The following is a 17,465-nucleotide window of genomic DNA, read 5'->3' on the forward strand; positions in this document are numbered from 1 at the left end:
GACCTTGATGGCTAACCATCCTAGCCTATTTTGTATGCTCTAGGATGGGGAGAGACTACCTTAAAATCAGGTAAACAGTGCCAGAGGAAAGACACCCTAGGTTGGCCTCTGGTCTCCACACAGGAGTGCGTTTATAACCAGTCACTGATCTCTTTCCTGTAACCCCAGAATTTAAGGGGTAAAAGCAGGAGAATTGTAAGTTCAAAAGCAGCCTGAAGTAAGATCCAGCATCCTGTGGCCAAAAAGCAACAACAAAAAAACCCCACTCCAAATCCCAGCAGAGCAGTCTGGACTACCTGGAGAGAGTGCATTGGAGCAGTTTCTCACTATTATGTGTCAGAGCTATATCCCAGAGCTCCTGGCAGGCTATGCTAATGCAGATGGCATCCTAGGTGGTGAGAGAGTCAAGACCTGCTGGGTGCTCCTGGTCCCCAGGGACAGTTTGGGCGTGGCTTTCAGAGAGCTGGGTAGCCAGGGTTGGGAGGAGGAGTCTGGGGCTCGTCCTAGGGACCAGAAGTCTCCCTTAGAAGGACTGGCTTGCTGCAGACAGCACTCCCTTCAGCTCCCCCTGAAGACTGGACAGGAACAGACTTTGAGAAAATTCCAGCGAGCAGAGGGCTGAGGCCAGGTTTTTCCTATTTGCGTGACGCGTTGGGACGCAGGCACAGCCCCAGTGATGCCGGGCGGAGCCTGGGCAAGGCTGGTGACCGCGCTGATGCTCCTGGTCCTGGGAGAAGGCCAGCAAGGTAGGTGACTAAAGAGGGCAGCAAAGAGGCGCTGCCTAGCGCTGGGAGTGAGGACCGGCTTTGCTTCTGAGCGGCGAGCCCCTGACCTAGCACAGCTGCTCCTGTAATTTACTTTATAGCTCAGGCTGCCCGAGCCTCTTCTTCTTCTCGGAACCCCTTAGCCCTGTTTTGGTTTCTTTTGTTCCCCGCAGACCTCCTATTCCTTAAACTCCTTTAATTTTTACAAGAGCCTTTGCCGAATCTGCCGGGCACTCTACAGGCAAGTGGATTCGAATTAGAAACTAATGACCATCACTCCCAGGCCACCTCTGGAAACAATTGGTGAAAGTTGCATCTCCAAGTACACCACTGGGTTAGTTTGTGTGTGATAGCTTCCCCAACATTTGGTACAGTCAGTTTTCTGAGAAAGCTAACTTGATGCACGGACTACCCTTTCTCACTTGATCAAAACATGAGAGAAAGAAGTTAATGACACAAAACAAAGCCACGTCCCTTAGCCTTTCTGAACGTCTTTGTATTCCTACCGATGATAGGAATATTAAACAAAAGGTCACTTAGTCTTGTAAGTTACCAGTTTTTCTTAAACGTAAATGACGCGTACAGCTATCTGCAGCTTGAAGAAGTCACATGCAACATTTTTAAAGGTTGAAGATATAATTGTCTTTGTACCAACCATCATGTCAATCTTGAACTGTTTTATTAGCATAAGTTTGGCCTTAAAAAGCAGAGGTGAGGGAGAAGCAGGCATTTCCCACGTAAATTTTTTAAAAAAGATCATCAACACTCAGTTCATTTCTGGAAATGAATTTCCTTAACCAGGTGTCATTCGTCTGTGATTTCTTAGGGTTTTTTTTTTTTTTTTTTTTTTTTTTTTTTTTTTTTTTTTTTTTTTTTTAGATTTACCAGGCATTCAGAAATGGTTTTCCTTCCTTCCTTCTTTCTTTCTTTCTTTTTTCCAGAAAAGGTTTTCTTAAGCTACCGTGATGCTTGCACACATTAATAGGTAAAGAACAGTGTGATTGTATCCCAGTATCCAGGGTCTAAAGAGCAGGCAGCCATTATTATATCTGTCTTCTTAAAGCTGGTTTGTCATTATTAAAGAGACTCTCTGAGTTCTTCTCTTTCTTGTCCTTTATAAAGAATAGAAAATATATTAGCCAAATGTAGTCATCACGTGGTGTAGAACATTACAGCTTATTCTTTGTAGGTATTGTCAGTGTTCTATCAATTTTTCCCTCTCCCCCTAACCCACAGTAGGAATGCCATTAAGAACTTTTAAAACTCACGTACAATAAGTACTAAATATGCAACTGTTGTGTTTCCAGAAGATGCTTCTAAACATATTTATTAATATATTCAAATATTTAGAAAGATTCTTCTAAGTTTACTGTAAATTGCATTAACAACTCTATTAGGATGATATGTAGACCATACACATCACTCACCTAAAGTGTGCTGTGGTTTTAGTATATCCACAGGTATGTGCAGCTACTTTGTAGTCAAGTTTACAGTCCAAACCAAAAATTATGCCTTTTGATGTTAGTGCTATTATTTCTACCCTGTCTCTGTCCCACAGCCACAGGTATCTGCTATCCTGCCTTTTGTTTTAGGTATTTGCCTAGTCTGTGTATTTTATATAAATGAGATCATATTAAAGGAATTATTTCTCATATAATGTAATCTTTTAAAGATCTACCATGATACTGTAAGGTTGAAAAGCATTTGACTGTAATGAGACAGTACATTTTGTGCATGCATTTTTCTGTCTGTGAATGCTTCTGTCTTTCTGTTTTTATAGATAATACTGCCATGAGCATCTCTGTATAAATGTTTGTGTGCTGACATGTTTTTATTTTTACCCAGGAAGAGATTTACTGAGTCAGAGGTTGGCTATGATGGCCATTTGCAGAATAGCTAGTGTCTCCTCAGAGTGGTTGCATTGTTGTATGTTCCTGAAGCACACGAAGGGGTCAGTTTATTCATATACCTGCTAACATTTAGAGTTACCTGACATTTTCATCTTCGCCAACCTAGTGGATGTCAGCCGGCATATTTCATTATGACTTGATTTGTATTTCCCTGATGATTAATAGTCTTGAGCATGTCTTGTTCATTTCTTATTGACATTTCCATATATTCTTGGGAAAGAACCCTACTTAAATCTTTGCTCACTGCCCCTCCCCTCAAAAAAACCAAATAAGTTCTTGGCCTTTTTGTTGATTTATATGAGTTGCTTGCCTATGTTATGCTTCATTTTCTTACCGCCTATATATTATGCAATTATTTCCCCATTCTATTCAATGAATTATCCTTTGTCTTCCCTACGCTTTGCAGTACAAAATTCTTGGTATTTTTGGAGACATGGTTTTACTGTATAGCCCATGCTTGCTTGAAACATTTACTCCTCCTCTTCAGCATGTTGGGGTTACAGGCATGCACCACTATACTGAGTTTATGTCTTTAACTTTCAATGAAGTTTGATTTCTATTTAATTTCTGTCTTAACATAACTTCTCAACTAATTCCTAGCTTTAGAGAATTATGCTCTTGCCTATTGCAGTAAACCAGGAAGCAATGTATTATAAGTAACAAACACTGAAAGCCCATTTACATATTCTGCCACTATAGACCTACATCTATAACCTGACACATTCTCTCAAAGTATTTGAAATCCAAGCACTACAGATCTTATTATATGTTGTTTAGTTTACAGAAATCACACCAGAAAGTGGATGAACAAACTGGTGTAAGTTTATATGAGTTTTCATTTGGGGGGATTTCCAACACGCTGAGGCTTTTCTAGAAAGCATGTCAAGTCATGGCATTGATGACTATAACGGACTGCAGAGCTGTTCATTCAGTTCTTGACAAAGATAAGCTTGTCTTTACATGAACACCTAAACATCATCACAATGTTTACTTAACGGTATACTATATTTTAGAGCCAATGTTAGTCTTTTGCCTACTTTTGAGACCCTTTTCCTCCTACTGGGTTGACTCATCCAGCCTTAATATGAGAGGAGGTGCCTATCGTATTGCAACTTGATATGCCATGTTTGGTTGGCATCTCTGGGAGGGCTGCACTTTTCTGAAAAGAAAGGAGGAGAAGTGGATGGGGTGGGGCCAAGGTGTGGTAGGGAGAAGAGACAGTGAGAGTTGGAGGGAGGGAGGGGAAACTGTAGTCTGCATGTAACTAATAGATGAGAGAAGAAAAAACAAAAAAACCCCCACAACTTTTAAAAGGGTGTATTTTCCCTTACTCATATTTTTTAAACTTTCTACTCTTAACATCCCATAAGTGACAAGCATATTTTTTAGGAAAGAAATAATGAAATAAAAATTAGGAACTATTATTAATTTTATTTACTTAGAATTTTTCTCAATAAAATAAAATAAGTGAAATAAAATTCTCATTGAAATATTACACACTCCTTCGATATTGTTAATGCCACACAATAGTGTCCCCTATGATTATTCCTTATGCTGTTTTGGATTAGTGAATATTTTTAAAGCCAAAAAAATAGGAATAAATGTGTGGAGTATAAAGGCACCAAAGGAGAAGTAATACATAAAATTAGAATAGACTTATGCATTGGGGAAGTTTCTCAGTGGTTAGAACACTTGCTGTGCCAGTGTGAAGACCTGAATTCAGATGCCTAGAACTCATGTAAATACCCTATAAGCATGTCTGTACAACATGCTAACATGCGTGAACATACCTCATATGCACATGAGAAAGAAAATGAATTTACTGACTTTCCCCTAATGATAATTTTATTGGAGATAATAGAGCACCAAAAATATTTCAGTAATTCATGTAAATCCCATTTCTAGTACCCTTTTAACATAGCATCTTTATTTTTTTGTGGCTTGTTTGTTTTGAGACAGAGTTTCTCTGTGTAGCCTTGGCTATTCTGGGACTCACTCTATAGACCAGGGTGGACTGGACCTCATAGCGATCCACCTGCCTCTGCCTCCCTGAGTGCTGGGATTAGAAGCATGCACCATCACATCCTGTAACTTCTTTAATTTTTAACCATGCACAGTGCTCTTACATCAAATGATATTAGAATTCTTTTTAAATGAAATTAAATGATAGTATATATATATATATATATATATATATATTGAATAAGATATTTATCTTGTGCTTAAAGTTTATAATTATCAAAGTTGTTTGAATTATGGAGGTGAAATTCTTCCTAGAAATGCATATCTAAGGAGTCACAAGGCTCTTGTACTAGCTCTAAAATATGGTAGGAAACTTAAATGGAAGGCACTGCACAGTTACAAAAATAAGAAGGGCATTAAAATTAGTTGAGCATATTGCATTCTGCTATCTGGCACAGATAGGATTTCAGTGCCTACTTTAGGGAAACTTTGCTCAAGGAAAGCCACTAATGACATTTAAATCTAGAGGACTAGACCCAAGAGGAATTCTTTCAGGATTGTTGACTTGTAGTCACAATAAAGAAATCTTAACTCAAGAGCACCCAAGTCAAATGAAAATAAAAACCTCAGTGCTTCATCATGTCAAAATCACAGTGTAACAGGATGTGAGTTGCTTATTGAATCTCTAGGAAGTACAAGATAAGTCATCTTTGACTTGCTGGGAATCCCTGATATTTTGATGACCTTTTTGTGTGTGTTCAATAGTGACTATATTTGTTTTCATTGGAAGGGAGAATACTTACAAAAATTATTTAATCATTTTAGAGCCTGATCCCAGCCCCTCCCTCCTCTCCTCTCAGTCCCACACACCCTTCTCCCCATTCTCCCTCTCCTTCTCAGAGAAGGGGATGCCCCCAAGGGGTACCAACTCACCCAAGCACCTCAAGTCCCAGTAGGGCTAAGGGCATCCTTTCCTACTGAGGCCTGATAAGGCAGCCCAGCTAGGGGAAAGGGATCCAGAGGCAGGCAACAGAACCAGAGACAGACTCTAATCCCATTGTTAGGGGATGTACATGATGACCAAGTTGCACATCTGCTACATATGTGTAGGGGGTCAAGGTCCAGCCCAGGCATGCTCTTTCATTGGTGTTTCAATCTCTGTATGCCACCATGGGCCTAGGTTAGTTTACTTGGTAGGTCTTCTTGTGGTGTCCTTGACCCCTCTAGATCCCTCTATCCTTCCTTTCACTCTTCCACAAAACTCCCCGAGCTCAGCCTCTTATTTGTCTGTGGGCCTTTGCATCTGTTTCCACCAGGTGCTGGGTGAAGCCTCTCAGAAGACAGTTATGCTATGCTTCTGTCCGCAAGCTTAGCACAGTATTATTAATAGTGACAGAGGTTGACTCTCTCCCATGGGGTGGGTCTGTAGTTGGCCCAGTCATTGCTCTGACATTTTCTCAATCTCTGCTGCAACATAATCCTTACATTTCTTGTAGGCAGGACAAATTTTGGGTCAAAGCATTAATGTGTAGTTTGGTGTCCTTCTCCCTTCACTGGAAGTCCCATGTGGATACAGGAGGTGGTGATTTCAGGCTCCATATCCCTTGCTGCTAGAAGTCTCAGCTAGGGTCACCCATATAGACTCCTGAGAGCCTCACCTGTCCCAGAGTTGCCTCCCAACCAGCTATGTTCTCTCTCCCAGTACCTTTCCTCCCCCTCACTCATATCCTCACCCTGGTTACCTTCCCCACCTCTTTCCCCACCCAATTTCCTCCCTCCATCTACTTGAGATGCCTATTTTACTTCTTCTTCTCAGAGAGATTCAAGCATGGGAAGGAGAGTAAAATTTTAAGCATAGACTTAACTATGCTGGTGAACAAAACAGATGGCATAAAACTTCTCATCTTTCTGTCTAGCTCAGGAGTGTTTTCCTGGGGGCCACCAGTTTCTTCAGAGTCCTTACAGAAGTGTCCACTTTGACTCAGTGTACCTCCAACAGTCAGCTGCTCAAGACCTGATCTGTGACCATTCTCTCACCCCTGGATGGTATCGGTTTCTCCTCTTTGACAGACGTGCTGAGATGCCTACCAAATGTGTTGAGGTACTTTTTCTCTCACTGAAATGTTATCTTCAATTTTAGTAGATTAACTTAATTTCTAATATTTCCATAATACCTACTTTTGACATTTTCACTTTGCTGTCCTGGGGATTGAACCCAGGATAACACGCACACCAGGCAAGCACACCACCACTGAAATACGTCTCTAACCAAGGTTAAGATCTTCTGTACATAAAATCACACTAGGTCTGGTTTTCTGCAAGTCAACTTTTCACTGAGCTCACTTCTCCCACACAGTTTGTGGTGATTTTCATCCTGGCAGAGCCTTGCCTAGTTAGTTTGCCCTGATGGATTTGTTCCCATAAGAAACTTTGAGAAGAACATTTTCTTCCAGATTGCCTCAAAGAGTAAGCATAAGAAAATTAATGCAAAATACTATTTCTTGAATATTCCTCACCATGAATTTCATTGAGAACTCTAGTTGTCTGAATTGTAATTTTCAAATGAAAAGTCACCAGTAATCCAGCTAATCATGCTGACATGATATAAATGTCTCTATTTACGTTATTTGTGACCAGTTGGTGTTTCATCCCTCCTGATTACTGTTCTATAATCTTGACCACATAATATAAAAATTAAGACTAAGTTTATATATTGTAAAAATCCATTACTTCAGAATCTCTGTTTGTTGTATCGAAATAGTAACCAAGTATTTAGACATGGCATTTACCTTGCAACTAATATGTTCCTGTGTTGTCTGTATTGTAGGTATATAGTCTCACTTGATTTTACAGTAAGATTTTGCGGTAGCCAATAAACCTCATTATAAAAATGTGGAAGCAGACAGGGTTTGAATCATGTAACCAAAGTCATTTCCATTAGAGGCAGAATAACATGCAATGTGGCCACAGTATGAGTCCTTTGGCCTGTCACAAGCCTACACATAGCTCAGTGGATGGCTTTCAAGGACTGGTGAGGCACACAGAAGTGGTTTTTGGCTAAAATATAAAGCTTTGGATAAAGATCGTAATATTCTAGAACTATGTCCAAGTCTGTGATCATCACTACCGGTTTGGCACCCCATCCTTCTGCACTGTGCTATTCTTATCGTTTAACCTAGAAGATACAGAGCTACTAATTAAAGCCTGGAGTGAGAAAGCAGCATGTAGAATTATGTCTTATCAAAACATTTGTTTATCTTATTATCATTCATATTCTGAGGGTTATATAGGTGTAGACTTTTCCTTTCCCAGCACTAATGTAAAATCAAAACAACCTCATAAAAAGTATTCAATTTTAAACATTATTTAATGTTAACTTATGTCTCATGGCTGTCCTATTTCCTCTTTTTAGTTTACCTACTTTTATTTTTATCATTTTTGAGACATTTTTTTTTTAAAGGAAACACAGCTATCAGAATTTAAGAGTAAAGCTTGAGAAAAAATTGGAGGACAGATCACAAGATTCTTAAGTGTTTGTGCTCTCTTCCTTTGCCTAAGTTAGTTGATTCTGGACACTTACAGAAATGTGAATCTGAAATGGCTTCTTTTGTGTTTTCCTGACACTCAGCAATGGTCACATGTCCTCACATTGTCCATGGTGAGGAAGTGTCCACTGTCTACTCAGCCTTAACATTCAGGTGGACAGTCAATAGAATTTTCTTTTGTCCACAGGATGATACAAGCTTGTTAGGATAAGTTTCTGCTTGTTTGGCTTAGAGTAATATATATGAATCATAAGAAACAGCAAAGAAAGGACAGGGAACATAGAAAGAATTTTTCACAATCTGCCTCAGTTGTAGCTATCATTAACATGTTCCCTCCATTTCCTCTTATTTAATTTTTAAACATGTTTTTGTAGGTAATTACATCATTAGAATGTTCCTATTTTATGAATGATTTCATGTGATTTTTAGAAATGATATGTATAATCATTGTAATTTAAGTATGATTAATAGAATTTTTATAAGTAATATTCATGAAGATGTATCTTTTAAAGTGTTGGAATATATACTTAAGTTATTTAAAATATAACATAGTAATAGGTAAAAATACATCTCTTGGTAGTACATATTCTCACACATCCATTAGACATTTGTATTCAGAGAATTATGAATTTGTGGTTTTAGAGTTTGTAAATAATAAAATGACCTGAGTAAAATATAATAAATGCAATAATGTAGCAATAAATAATGGCATACTAAAAAGATTACATGCAAATAGTTTTCTCATTTAATTCTTATTTATTATCTATTTTATGATTATTAACTAATCACATCTAGCAACTTCTCCTTTATGATTTTCCTTTGTATTTAAATATGGAGATAAAATAACTAATGACTGTAGCCTGGTTGGTGACTATTGCTTATTTCTGGCTATATATTGCAAAGTTTACACTTATACACTTAAAGTAGCTCTTTAAGCACATACTACTGTCTACTTTGTACCAGAGATTGATTCTGGACACCTTGTCCAAAGTCATGTGTCCTTTGGCTCTTCTCAAAATTTTGTCTTTTCCCAGCTTAGTTTGTCATTGAATTATACTTTTCTACCTAGAAAAAAATGTTGATAGTAGGATCCAAACAATGCTTTAACTCCATTTTCCCAAGTTGCTAAGTGCTTTTTTTATATTAGATTATATGTGTATGGATTTATTTCTGGGTCTTTGGTTCAATCCCATCAATCAACCATCCTATGGCTATGCCAGTACCATGCTGTTTTAATTACTGTTGCTCTATAGTACAGCTTGAATTCACATAGTAAAAATGGCCATCTTACCAAAGGCAATTATATTAGATTATAAATAAACCTTTCTTCTCACCTGGTTTTTTCTCATCTTGTTTCTGAATTAATATTAAATATACATTATCTCCAGCAATTATGCAAAAATTCCCAAGATCAGTTGGTATTTAGGCTACATATTAATTTACTTTCAGTTTAATGACTTTTTAAAAATAATGGGTCAACTATTTTAGTATATTATCTGAAGTTGAATTTCTCACTTATAGTACATATGTAAAATTAGGGTATTTACATTGAAGAGGTAATGTTAGTATTGGTTAATATTAAATTAATTTGGTGTTCTTTAAACTTAGTTTCTCATGCAGAAACTAAAGTTTTTTTTTAAAGGTTTACTTATGTGTATGAGTCTTTTGCCTGTATGTATGTAGTTATGCCACAGGCATGACTGGTTCCCACAGATGTCAGAAGAGGGAGTTGGATCCCATGGATTTGGAGTTAAGGAATGCCTATGACCCACTATAGGGATATTGGGATTCAAATTCAGGTCTTCGGGGAGAACAGTAAGTGCTCTTAACTGCTAAGCCACACCTTCCAGCCCCACATTATTTTATTTGTAATCTAATTGATAACTTACTATTTTGAAGATTAGTAAAAGAAAATGCAGTTTTTTCCTTTGTATGATCTTAATTGGGTTTTTTAAATTTTGCTTTCTCTGACATAAAAGATGAACCACTGTGGAACTCAGGCCCCCATCTGGCTGTCTCTGAGTGGTTCAGAAACACTGCCTCTTCCTGGAGAAATGAAGAAACTGACAGCCTGTGCCACGTGGCAGTTTTTGCTTAGCACTGAAGAAGATTGCTGCCTCTTTCAATTCCCCGTGTCCGTAAGAAACTGTGGGGACTTTTTTGTGTACTTGCTACAGCCTACTCAGGGATGTATGGGTTACTGTGCTGAAGGTAAGAAGCCAGCAGCAGCACGTTGAACTGCTAATCCTAGAAACGTACGAGTGCTTTTTTTTATTGTTTGTTTTGGGTTTTGTTTTGTTTTGCTTTGCTTTTTGAGACAGAGTTTCTCTGTGCCAGGTCTCTGTCCTAGAACTTACTCCGTAGGCCAGGCTGGCCCCAAACTCACAGAGATCTGCCTACCTCTACATCCTGAATGCTGGGATAAAGGCACGCACCACCACTGCCAGACTGTGAGGGCATTTGTATTCTGAATAGTAAGTAATAGTGTGTAGAAAAAAAAAATCCAAAACAACAGTGGGTCCATGGGAAAAAAGACTGGCATGTGCTATGCTTGATCAATGCTAACGTCCCTGAAGATGGACCAGAGGACACCATGCATCCTCCATGAGCTTGCAGGGAGGAACCTAGATGTGTTAACCTTCCCCAGAAGCCAGTTTCTTAGCTTAACTATGAAAAGAGTTTTTATCAACCCATGTTAAGAAATAGTCTAGAGAACATATGAGAATAATATGTTTCAGAAATAACAAGAGCAAGAAAAACCCAGAAAAGAAGGAGAAACTGTCATAGACTGAAGAAAAACATGTGATTTTTCTGGAATGGATATTGGAACAGAAGAGGACAGCAGTGGGGGGAAATTTTGTTTTTTGCTGTGTTTTGTTTTTTCTAATGCAGTCCTATGATAGTCTTTCTAAGTTTGACAAATTAATTCTAGCATTATAATGTGCTAACATTTGCAGAAGATGGTTCAGAGGTATATATAGGGATGTTGTGTGTTAAATTTTTCTGTGTGTGTAAATCTAAAACTATTTTAAACTAAAATGTTTATAAAGGGACAAAACAAAACTATTTTGAAGTCAATTGCCTTATTAATTAGAGAAAACCAGGCAGAACAACAGGCATAGACTGGATCACAGATGCTGTCTCTGAACAGCTGGTGAGTCTTAACTGACATCTGAATGAGGAGAATTAGGCAGACATGAAAAAAATATGATGGGAACAGAATAAAGGGATAGAAGATGAGTTCAGAGGATCAGAGGTATAGTCTTAGGGGAGTTTTCAGTAGGTTGATAGGGCACTCTGAGGATTGCATGCTAAAGGCATTATTCCTGGAGAATAGTTCCTATACACTCTTGCATTAGTTCCATAGAGAAGCATGAGTGGCTCACATGAAAAAGGTACAATGGCTTGTACTAACATCAAAGCAAAGAGAGTATTGAGCTTAGATGTAATTTTCAGACAAAACATGCAAAAGTTACTTAAAGTGTTAATATTGTTGGAATCATATTAACCTAAGCAATAACACATGTCTTAGTATAGTTCAGATGATAAAATAAATCTAAAGTCTTCCATCATGCCACAGGGTAATCATGCATTTACTAATCGCAATTAATCATATTAGTGGAAAGACTGAAAATTGTTATTGTAAAAAATGCTGCAGCCAAGGGAAGGCTGTAGTTTGCAATCAGGAGACCATAGAGAAAGCATCTTCAGATCACATGGCAGTGACACTGAGAGGCAGAGGGTGCACAGTCCATAGTCAGAGCAGTGGGCCAGTATCAGCTAATTGCCACAGTAAATAGTAGACCCTCAGGGAATGAGCACGGCATGTTTAGAGTGAAAGTAGAGAAGAAGTATTGGGTGCACATGAGCAATGGAGAGCACAGGAAGATTTCTAGGGTATGGATCTATCATCTGGATAGATTGAAAAAGGCAGCTACAACTACTGGTGAAAACCTTGGAAAACACACACACCTCACATAAAAAATAATGAGTTCCATGGGACAAGGCATATAGCAATTATAACTATGTAACACCAATTAAAAGACATTGAGAGTGGTGACAGCATGACTGTAGGAAGTAGAGGGTGAAGGCCATTGCAGGAAAAACAAGCATTTTTCTTTTGGTAAAATACCAGTTTCATAGTAAGACATAACAGTTCTATGAACTGAGATAGAACCAAATGTACTCTGTGTGGTGCAAAATGTGTGGCTCTTTAGACTGCACATCACCAACCACTCTGAGCAACAAGATGAAGGCAGCAGAAGCAAAGGGGACTAGAGGAACTTTGTAAACCAACTTGATCTAAATGACATTCAAGGCAAAGCCACACAAGGGAACCAGAATAAATGCTCTTTGTAAGAGGATGGGCAATATTTACCATGATACACATCATGCTGATCCCTAAATTGATGAACCTAGATGTTTTAAAAATGAAGCCATGGTTCTTATATGGGACCTCTAACAATAGAAACAGGAGCTGTCTCTGATTCTGTTGCCTGCCTTTGGATTCCTGTCCCCAGCTAGATGGATTGTCTAGTCTCAATGGAAAAAGATGCACTCAGTCCTACTACAACTTTATATGATAAGGAGGGTTGGTATCCATGGGAGGTCTCCCTTTTTCTGAGGAAAAAAAGATGGAGCATAGGGGAAGGGGAGGGGTATGGAGGGACTGGGAGGAGAGGAGGGAGGCAAAGCTCTGATCAAGATGTAAATTAAATTGTTAATTAGTTAATGGAAAACTAAAAATTAAGCTAATTAAAATAAGTATTCACAGAACGTTTATTTTATAAAATAAAAATTACCAATTAAGTAACTCAATTTACACATTTTGAGGCTAAAAGAAATATAGATGAGATTCAAAACAATAAGATGAAAAGATGAACAGAATAGAAATCAGTAAGGTATAATTCATATAAACAACAGACAGATTATTGAATCAAAATATATTTATTTGGGTAACTCAATGAAAGCTACAATTCTCTATCCATAACTATGGGTTAGAACATTGGGTCTAGCTGTGTAGGGCCAGTGATAGACAGTGTGCTTAGGATGCTGAAAGGCATAGGTCCTATATCTAGGAACACTCATGAAGAAAGGGGGTGGGTAGGAAGAGAGTGGGGGAGGGAAAGAGTGTTAGGGATACAACTAAAGCAAGGCCTTCTGAATAGACTAAACAAGGCACCTATGACCTCACAGAGCATGAAGCAGCATTCGCAGGGCCTAGGTGGCTCCGCATGAGGTCCTCTGAGTATATGTTATAGCTTTTAGTTGAGTATTTGTAGGAGACTTCTGATTGAGAATGAGTGGTTCTCTGTCTCGGTTCCTACTCTTGGGAGTCTTTTCCTCTTGTTGGATTGCTCTGTCTAATTTCAATACAATACTTTTTTTGCTTCATTTTATTATATTTTATTTTATGTTTGGTTGTTATGTCTTAGAAGACTGTTCTTTTTAAATGAGAGACAGAAGGGGAGTGGGTCTGGAAAAGAGGAAATGTGCGACAGAACTGGAAGAAATAGAGAGAGGGCAAATTATAATCAGGATATATTGTATGAGAAAAAAATCTATTTTCAATAAAACAAAAAAGGGGAAAATAAAAGTAAGGGGAAAGAAGTCCAGAAAAATTATTCCACAGATAATATAAGAACAAGAACAAGGTATAATTATGAACAATTCTATTAATACTTTGACATTCTAGAGGAACTTGACAAGTTACTTAAAATATGCACCCAATCACAATCACTTAAAATCGATGCCTCTATTTCTATTCAGGAAGTTAGATTTGTAGTTCAATACTGTTTCAAAAGGAGCACCCACTAAGCAGACCGTATTGACTGGGAACTTTCCTAAGATATTAAGTGGAAATAATAGCAATTTTATGCAAAATCTCATGGAAAGATAAAGAAGAAGGACGAGACCTGGAAGACTAGAGCTAAGCTTCTGAGAGGCCAGTAGTACTCAAAACAGCCAAACACAGACGCCCCAGAAAAGGGTATTTTAGAAGCTTTAGGGTGAAAATACTCAGTGATGGTCTCAGCATCATTGGGAGGCTGAGCTGATGTGAAGTTTATGATTTTGAGGTCAGTTTGGGTTACATAGCAAGCTCCCAGCCAGCCTGGGCTAATAGGTGAAACCCTATCTCGAGGGTGAAAATATTAGGACCCAGTCACAAAAATCTTCTAAGCAATAAACCAAAATTATTGTCTGCACAAAATCCCTATAAATTGGACAATTATGAATAAAGCTCTTATAAATATCTCTGTTCATTTTTCTTGAGGAAGTGTGTCAGAAAGTTTTTTTGGGTAAATATCAGAGGAAAAGTGGCAGAATTGATTGTAAGTGTATTTAGTATCATACAAAAATGCCAAATTACCTTCAAAGTGACTGTACCACTTTGCATTTCTATAAAAAAATAAAAACTCCTGTAGCCAAAACATCTGAAATTATCAGTGTGTTCTGATATTTAATAATACAGACCCCAAAGGAGAGATGGAAGCTATAAGTGCTTCAAAATGCAATCCCTGATCATCCACAATCTCCATTTGCTCTTTACTGAAGGGGGGGGCACTCTTATGAAATTATCCCAGAAAGAACAACTAGGAAATCCTAAGTTCATGTTAAAACGTACTTTCCCAAAGAATCGCTCTTAGATACATGTGGATTTACAAATTTATGGTCATTTATATAAAAATGCAAACTTTAATCTTTTGCAGCTATTTCTGATATGAAGTTAGACTCTTGTGGCCCTGGAGAAATAGAAACTGGAAGTGGCTGTATAGGTGTGTATGACATTGATTTTTATATGATCTAGTTATATGATAGTGACTTCTGCGAATATTTTTTTCCTGTGGCTTTAAATGTTGAATTACACAAGCAAGCATCACCAGTCTGATAGAAATAATCAATAGCAATAACTTCTTTATTGTGTGTGGAGAACACATCCCTGTGGTTGGTAGAAGTACAGAACAGAGTTTTGTTTTGTTTTTTTTTTTAACTGTAAACATTGGCAGAATCATTGACAATAAAATTTGGCAATTGATCTTAATTTTCATAAACATTTACATTTACTTGTACGTGTACTTTAAGTCCCAAAACTCTACCTTTTAGAACAGTTCCAGGAAGTGTGAAGCATTGTAGCTATAACCACATTTTTAAAATTTTTATTTTATTAATTTATTCATATCACATCTCAATGGTTATCCCATTCCTTGTATCCTCCCATTCCTCCCTCCCTCCCATTTTCCCCTTACTCCCCTCCCCTATGACTGTGACTGAGGGAGACTTCCTCCCCCTGTATATGCTCATAGGGTATCAAGTCTCTTCTTGGTAGCCTGCTATCCTTCCTCTGAGTTCCACCAGGTCTCCCCATCCAGGAGACGTGGTCAAATATGAGGCACCAGAGTACCTGTGAAAGTCAGACCTCCCTCTCCACTCAACTGTGGAGAATGTCCTGTCCATTGGCTAGATCTGGGTAGGGGTTTGAAGTTTACTACCTGTATTGTCATTGCAAGCCTCAACAGATACAAGAGGATTGAAATAATACCTTGTATCCTATCAGATCACCATGGTCTTAAGTTGCAATTCAACAACAACAGAAATAACAAAAAGCCTACACATACATGGAAACTAAACAACTCTGCTTAATGACACCTGGGTCAGGGAAGAAATAAAGAAAGAAATCAAGGACTTCCTGAAATATAACCCCGTTTTTAATACAATAGGGATGTGTTTTAAAACTACAAATAAGCCAGGCAGAGTGGTATGCATCATCAATCATCGTTGGAGGATTTTTATAAGATTTTGGCTTCATATGATGAAGTCTTTCAAAACAAATAGACAAGAAATTACACCTTTTATCATGTCTATAGCAAATATGATTCCCTAAAATTAGGAGGTGGCGTTTTCATCTGGTTACTGTAATGAACGGTTCTGAGTTACTTCTCTGCTCTCCTCCCCTTGCAGATTGATTTTGCAGGCACTTTCCCACTATATCTGCTATCAAAACACCATGTTGTTGCTATGTCTCCCCTTCATTAGAACCTGTCATTTAAACTTTTATTATTTCTTTAATATTTTTAGATTATGATATAAAAGAATAAAACAATATTCCTTCTTCATTGTAACAGTAAGCACATAATATGATTATTTGTCTGCTATGCATACTAGGCATGGATTTTCCTAACTAGGGATCTGTTTTAAAGAAAAAAACCCTATTTTTCTTCTTAAATAAATAACTCATTTCAGTTGTTACTGAGGTATGCTAAGGGATGCAGAGCTTGCCTATTCTGTATCAAGACACATGAATTTACTTAGCTTCTTTACTTACTTATTTTAGCTATCTGTGATTATTTAGAATTTAAGATATATATATACACACACACACACACACAAAATGGTACACAATTTGAAGTAACTTGAGTGAAAACCTCACTATGAGTATGGTCACTTGGTTTAAGGGTTACTAACCTATTTGTAGCTAGGCACACCTTCATTTCAGCACTTGGGAGACTGAGGTAGGAGGATCCAGAGATTGAGGTCAGCATGAGCTACAAAACAAGACCCTTCCTCAAGAGACCCCCAACATGGTTGTTGTTATTATGTTAATTGCAAAGCAGTCCATTTGTCTCTGGTTTTGGGGATATTGTGTCTAACAAAATGATACTTTAATTAATCTGAAAGTAAGTTTCCTTACAAAAAAGGCCCAAGTTTTCTTAGAACTTTCCATTGTCTTCGCCACAGAGCCAGAAAGTTAACTTTGTGATTGTCACAAAATAATAATGTATGTAATAGCAAGATGTATATTTCAGAATATAGTAAAGCATCTTCTTAAATTTTATTAGTCAGATTTTCTTTTCTATTTCTAAAACAGAACAATCTTTACAGATCCTTATATTTAACCTTACAAACACTTGAAATTAAAAAAACCAAACTGTGGCCAGGCATGGTGGCACAATGCCAGCACTCAGAGACACAGAGACAGGTGGATCTCTGTGAGTTTGAGATCAGTCTGGTCTACACAGTGAGTCCAGGACAGCCAGGGCTACACAGAGAAACCCTGTCTCGAAAAACCAAAACCCCAAACCAAACCAAGCCAAAACAAAAACCCAACGAAATAAACAACAACAAAGCTATGAATCTTCATACAGATCTTAGAAGAAACTTCAGCCGTATCTTCAGCCTCAGGAAAAAATGAAAAGAATAAGGCAGTTGCCAAGCACTGACACCCTAATCACACAGTGAACAACTCTTTCACCCCAAACTTATGAGTTGAGTTTAAAGTAAATTAT

The 17,465-nt window shown here is 37.8% G+C and overlaps 1 protein-coding gene across 1 annotated transcript in view; it reads left to right on the top strand.

Moving 5' to 3' along the window:
• The first annotated feature begins 676 nt into the window (after nt 1-676).
• The window catches only part of Vwde (von Willebrand factor D and EGF domains), a 66,150-nt gene continuing 49,361 nt past the window's right edge, over nt 677-17,465 (top strand). Inside the window, exons 1-4 of the mRNA XM_051151571.1 lie at nt 677-746; nt 6,553-6,737; nt 10,161-10,392; nt 14,892-14,957. Of these exons, the coding sequence (XP_051007528.1) occupies nt 677-746; nt 6,553-6,737; nt 10,161-10,392; nt 14,892-14,957 (553 nt within the window). The remainder of the gene's footprint in view (nt 747-6,552; nt 6,738-10,160; nt 10,393-14,891; nt 14,958-17,465) is intronic.

Source organism: Acomys russatus, chromosome 10, assembly GCF_903995435.1.
Source record: "Acomys russatus chromosome 10, mAcoRus1.1, whole genome shotgun sequence".
NCBI classification, from domain to species: Eukaryota; Metazoa; Chordata; class Mammalia; order Rodentia; family Muridae; genus Acomys; species Acomys russatus.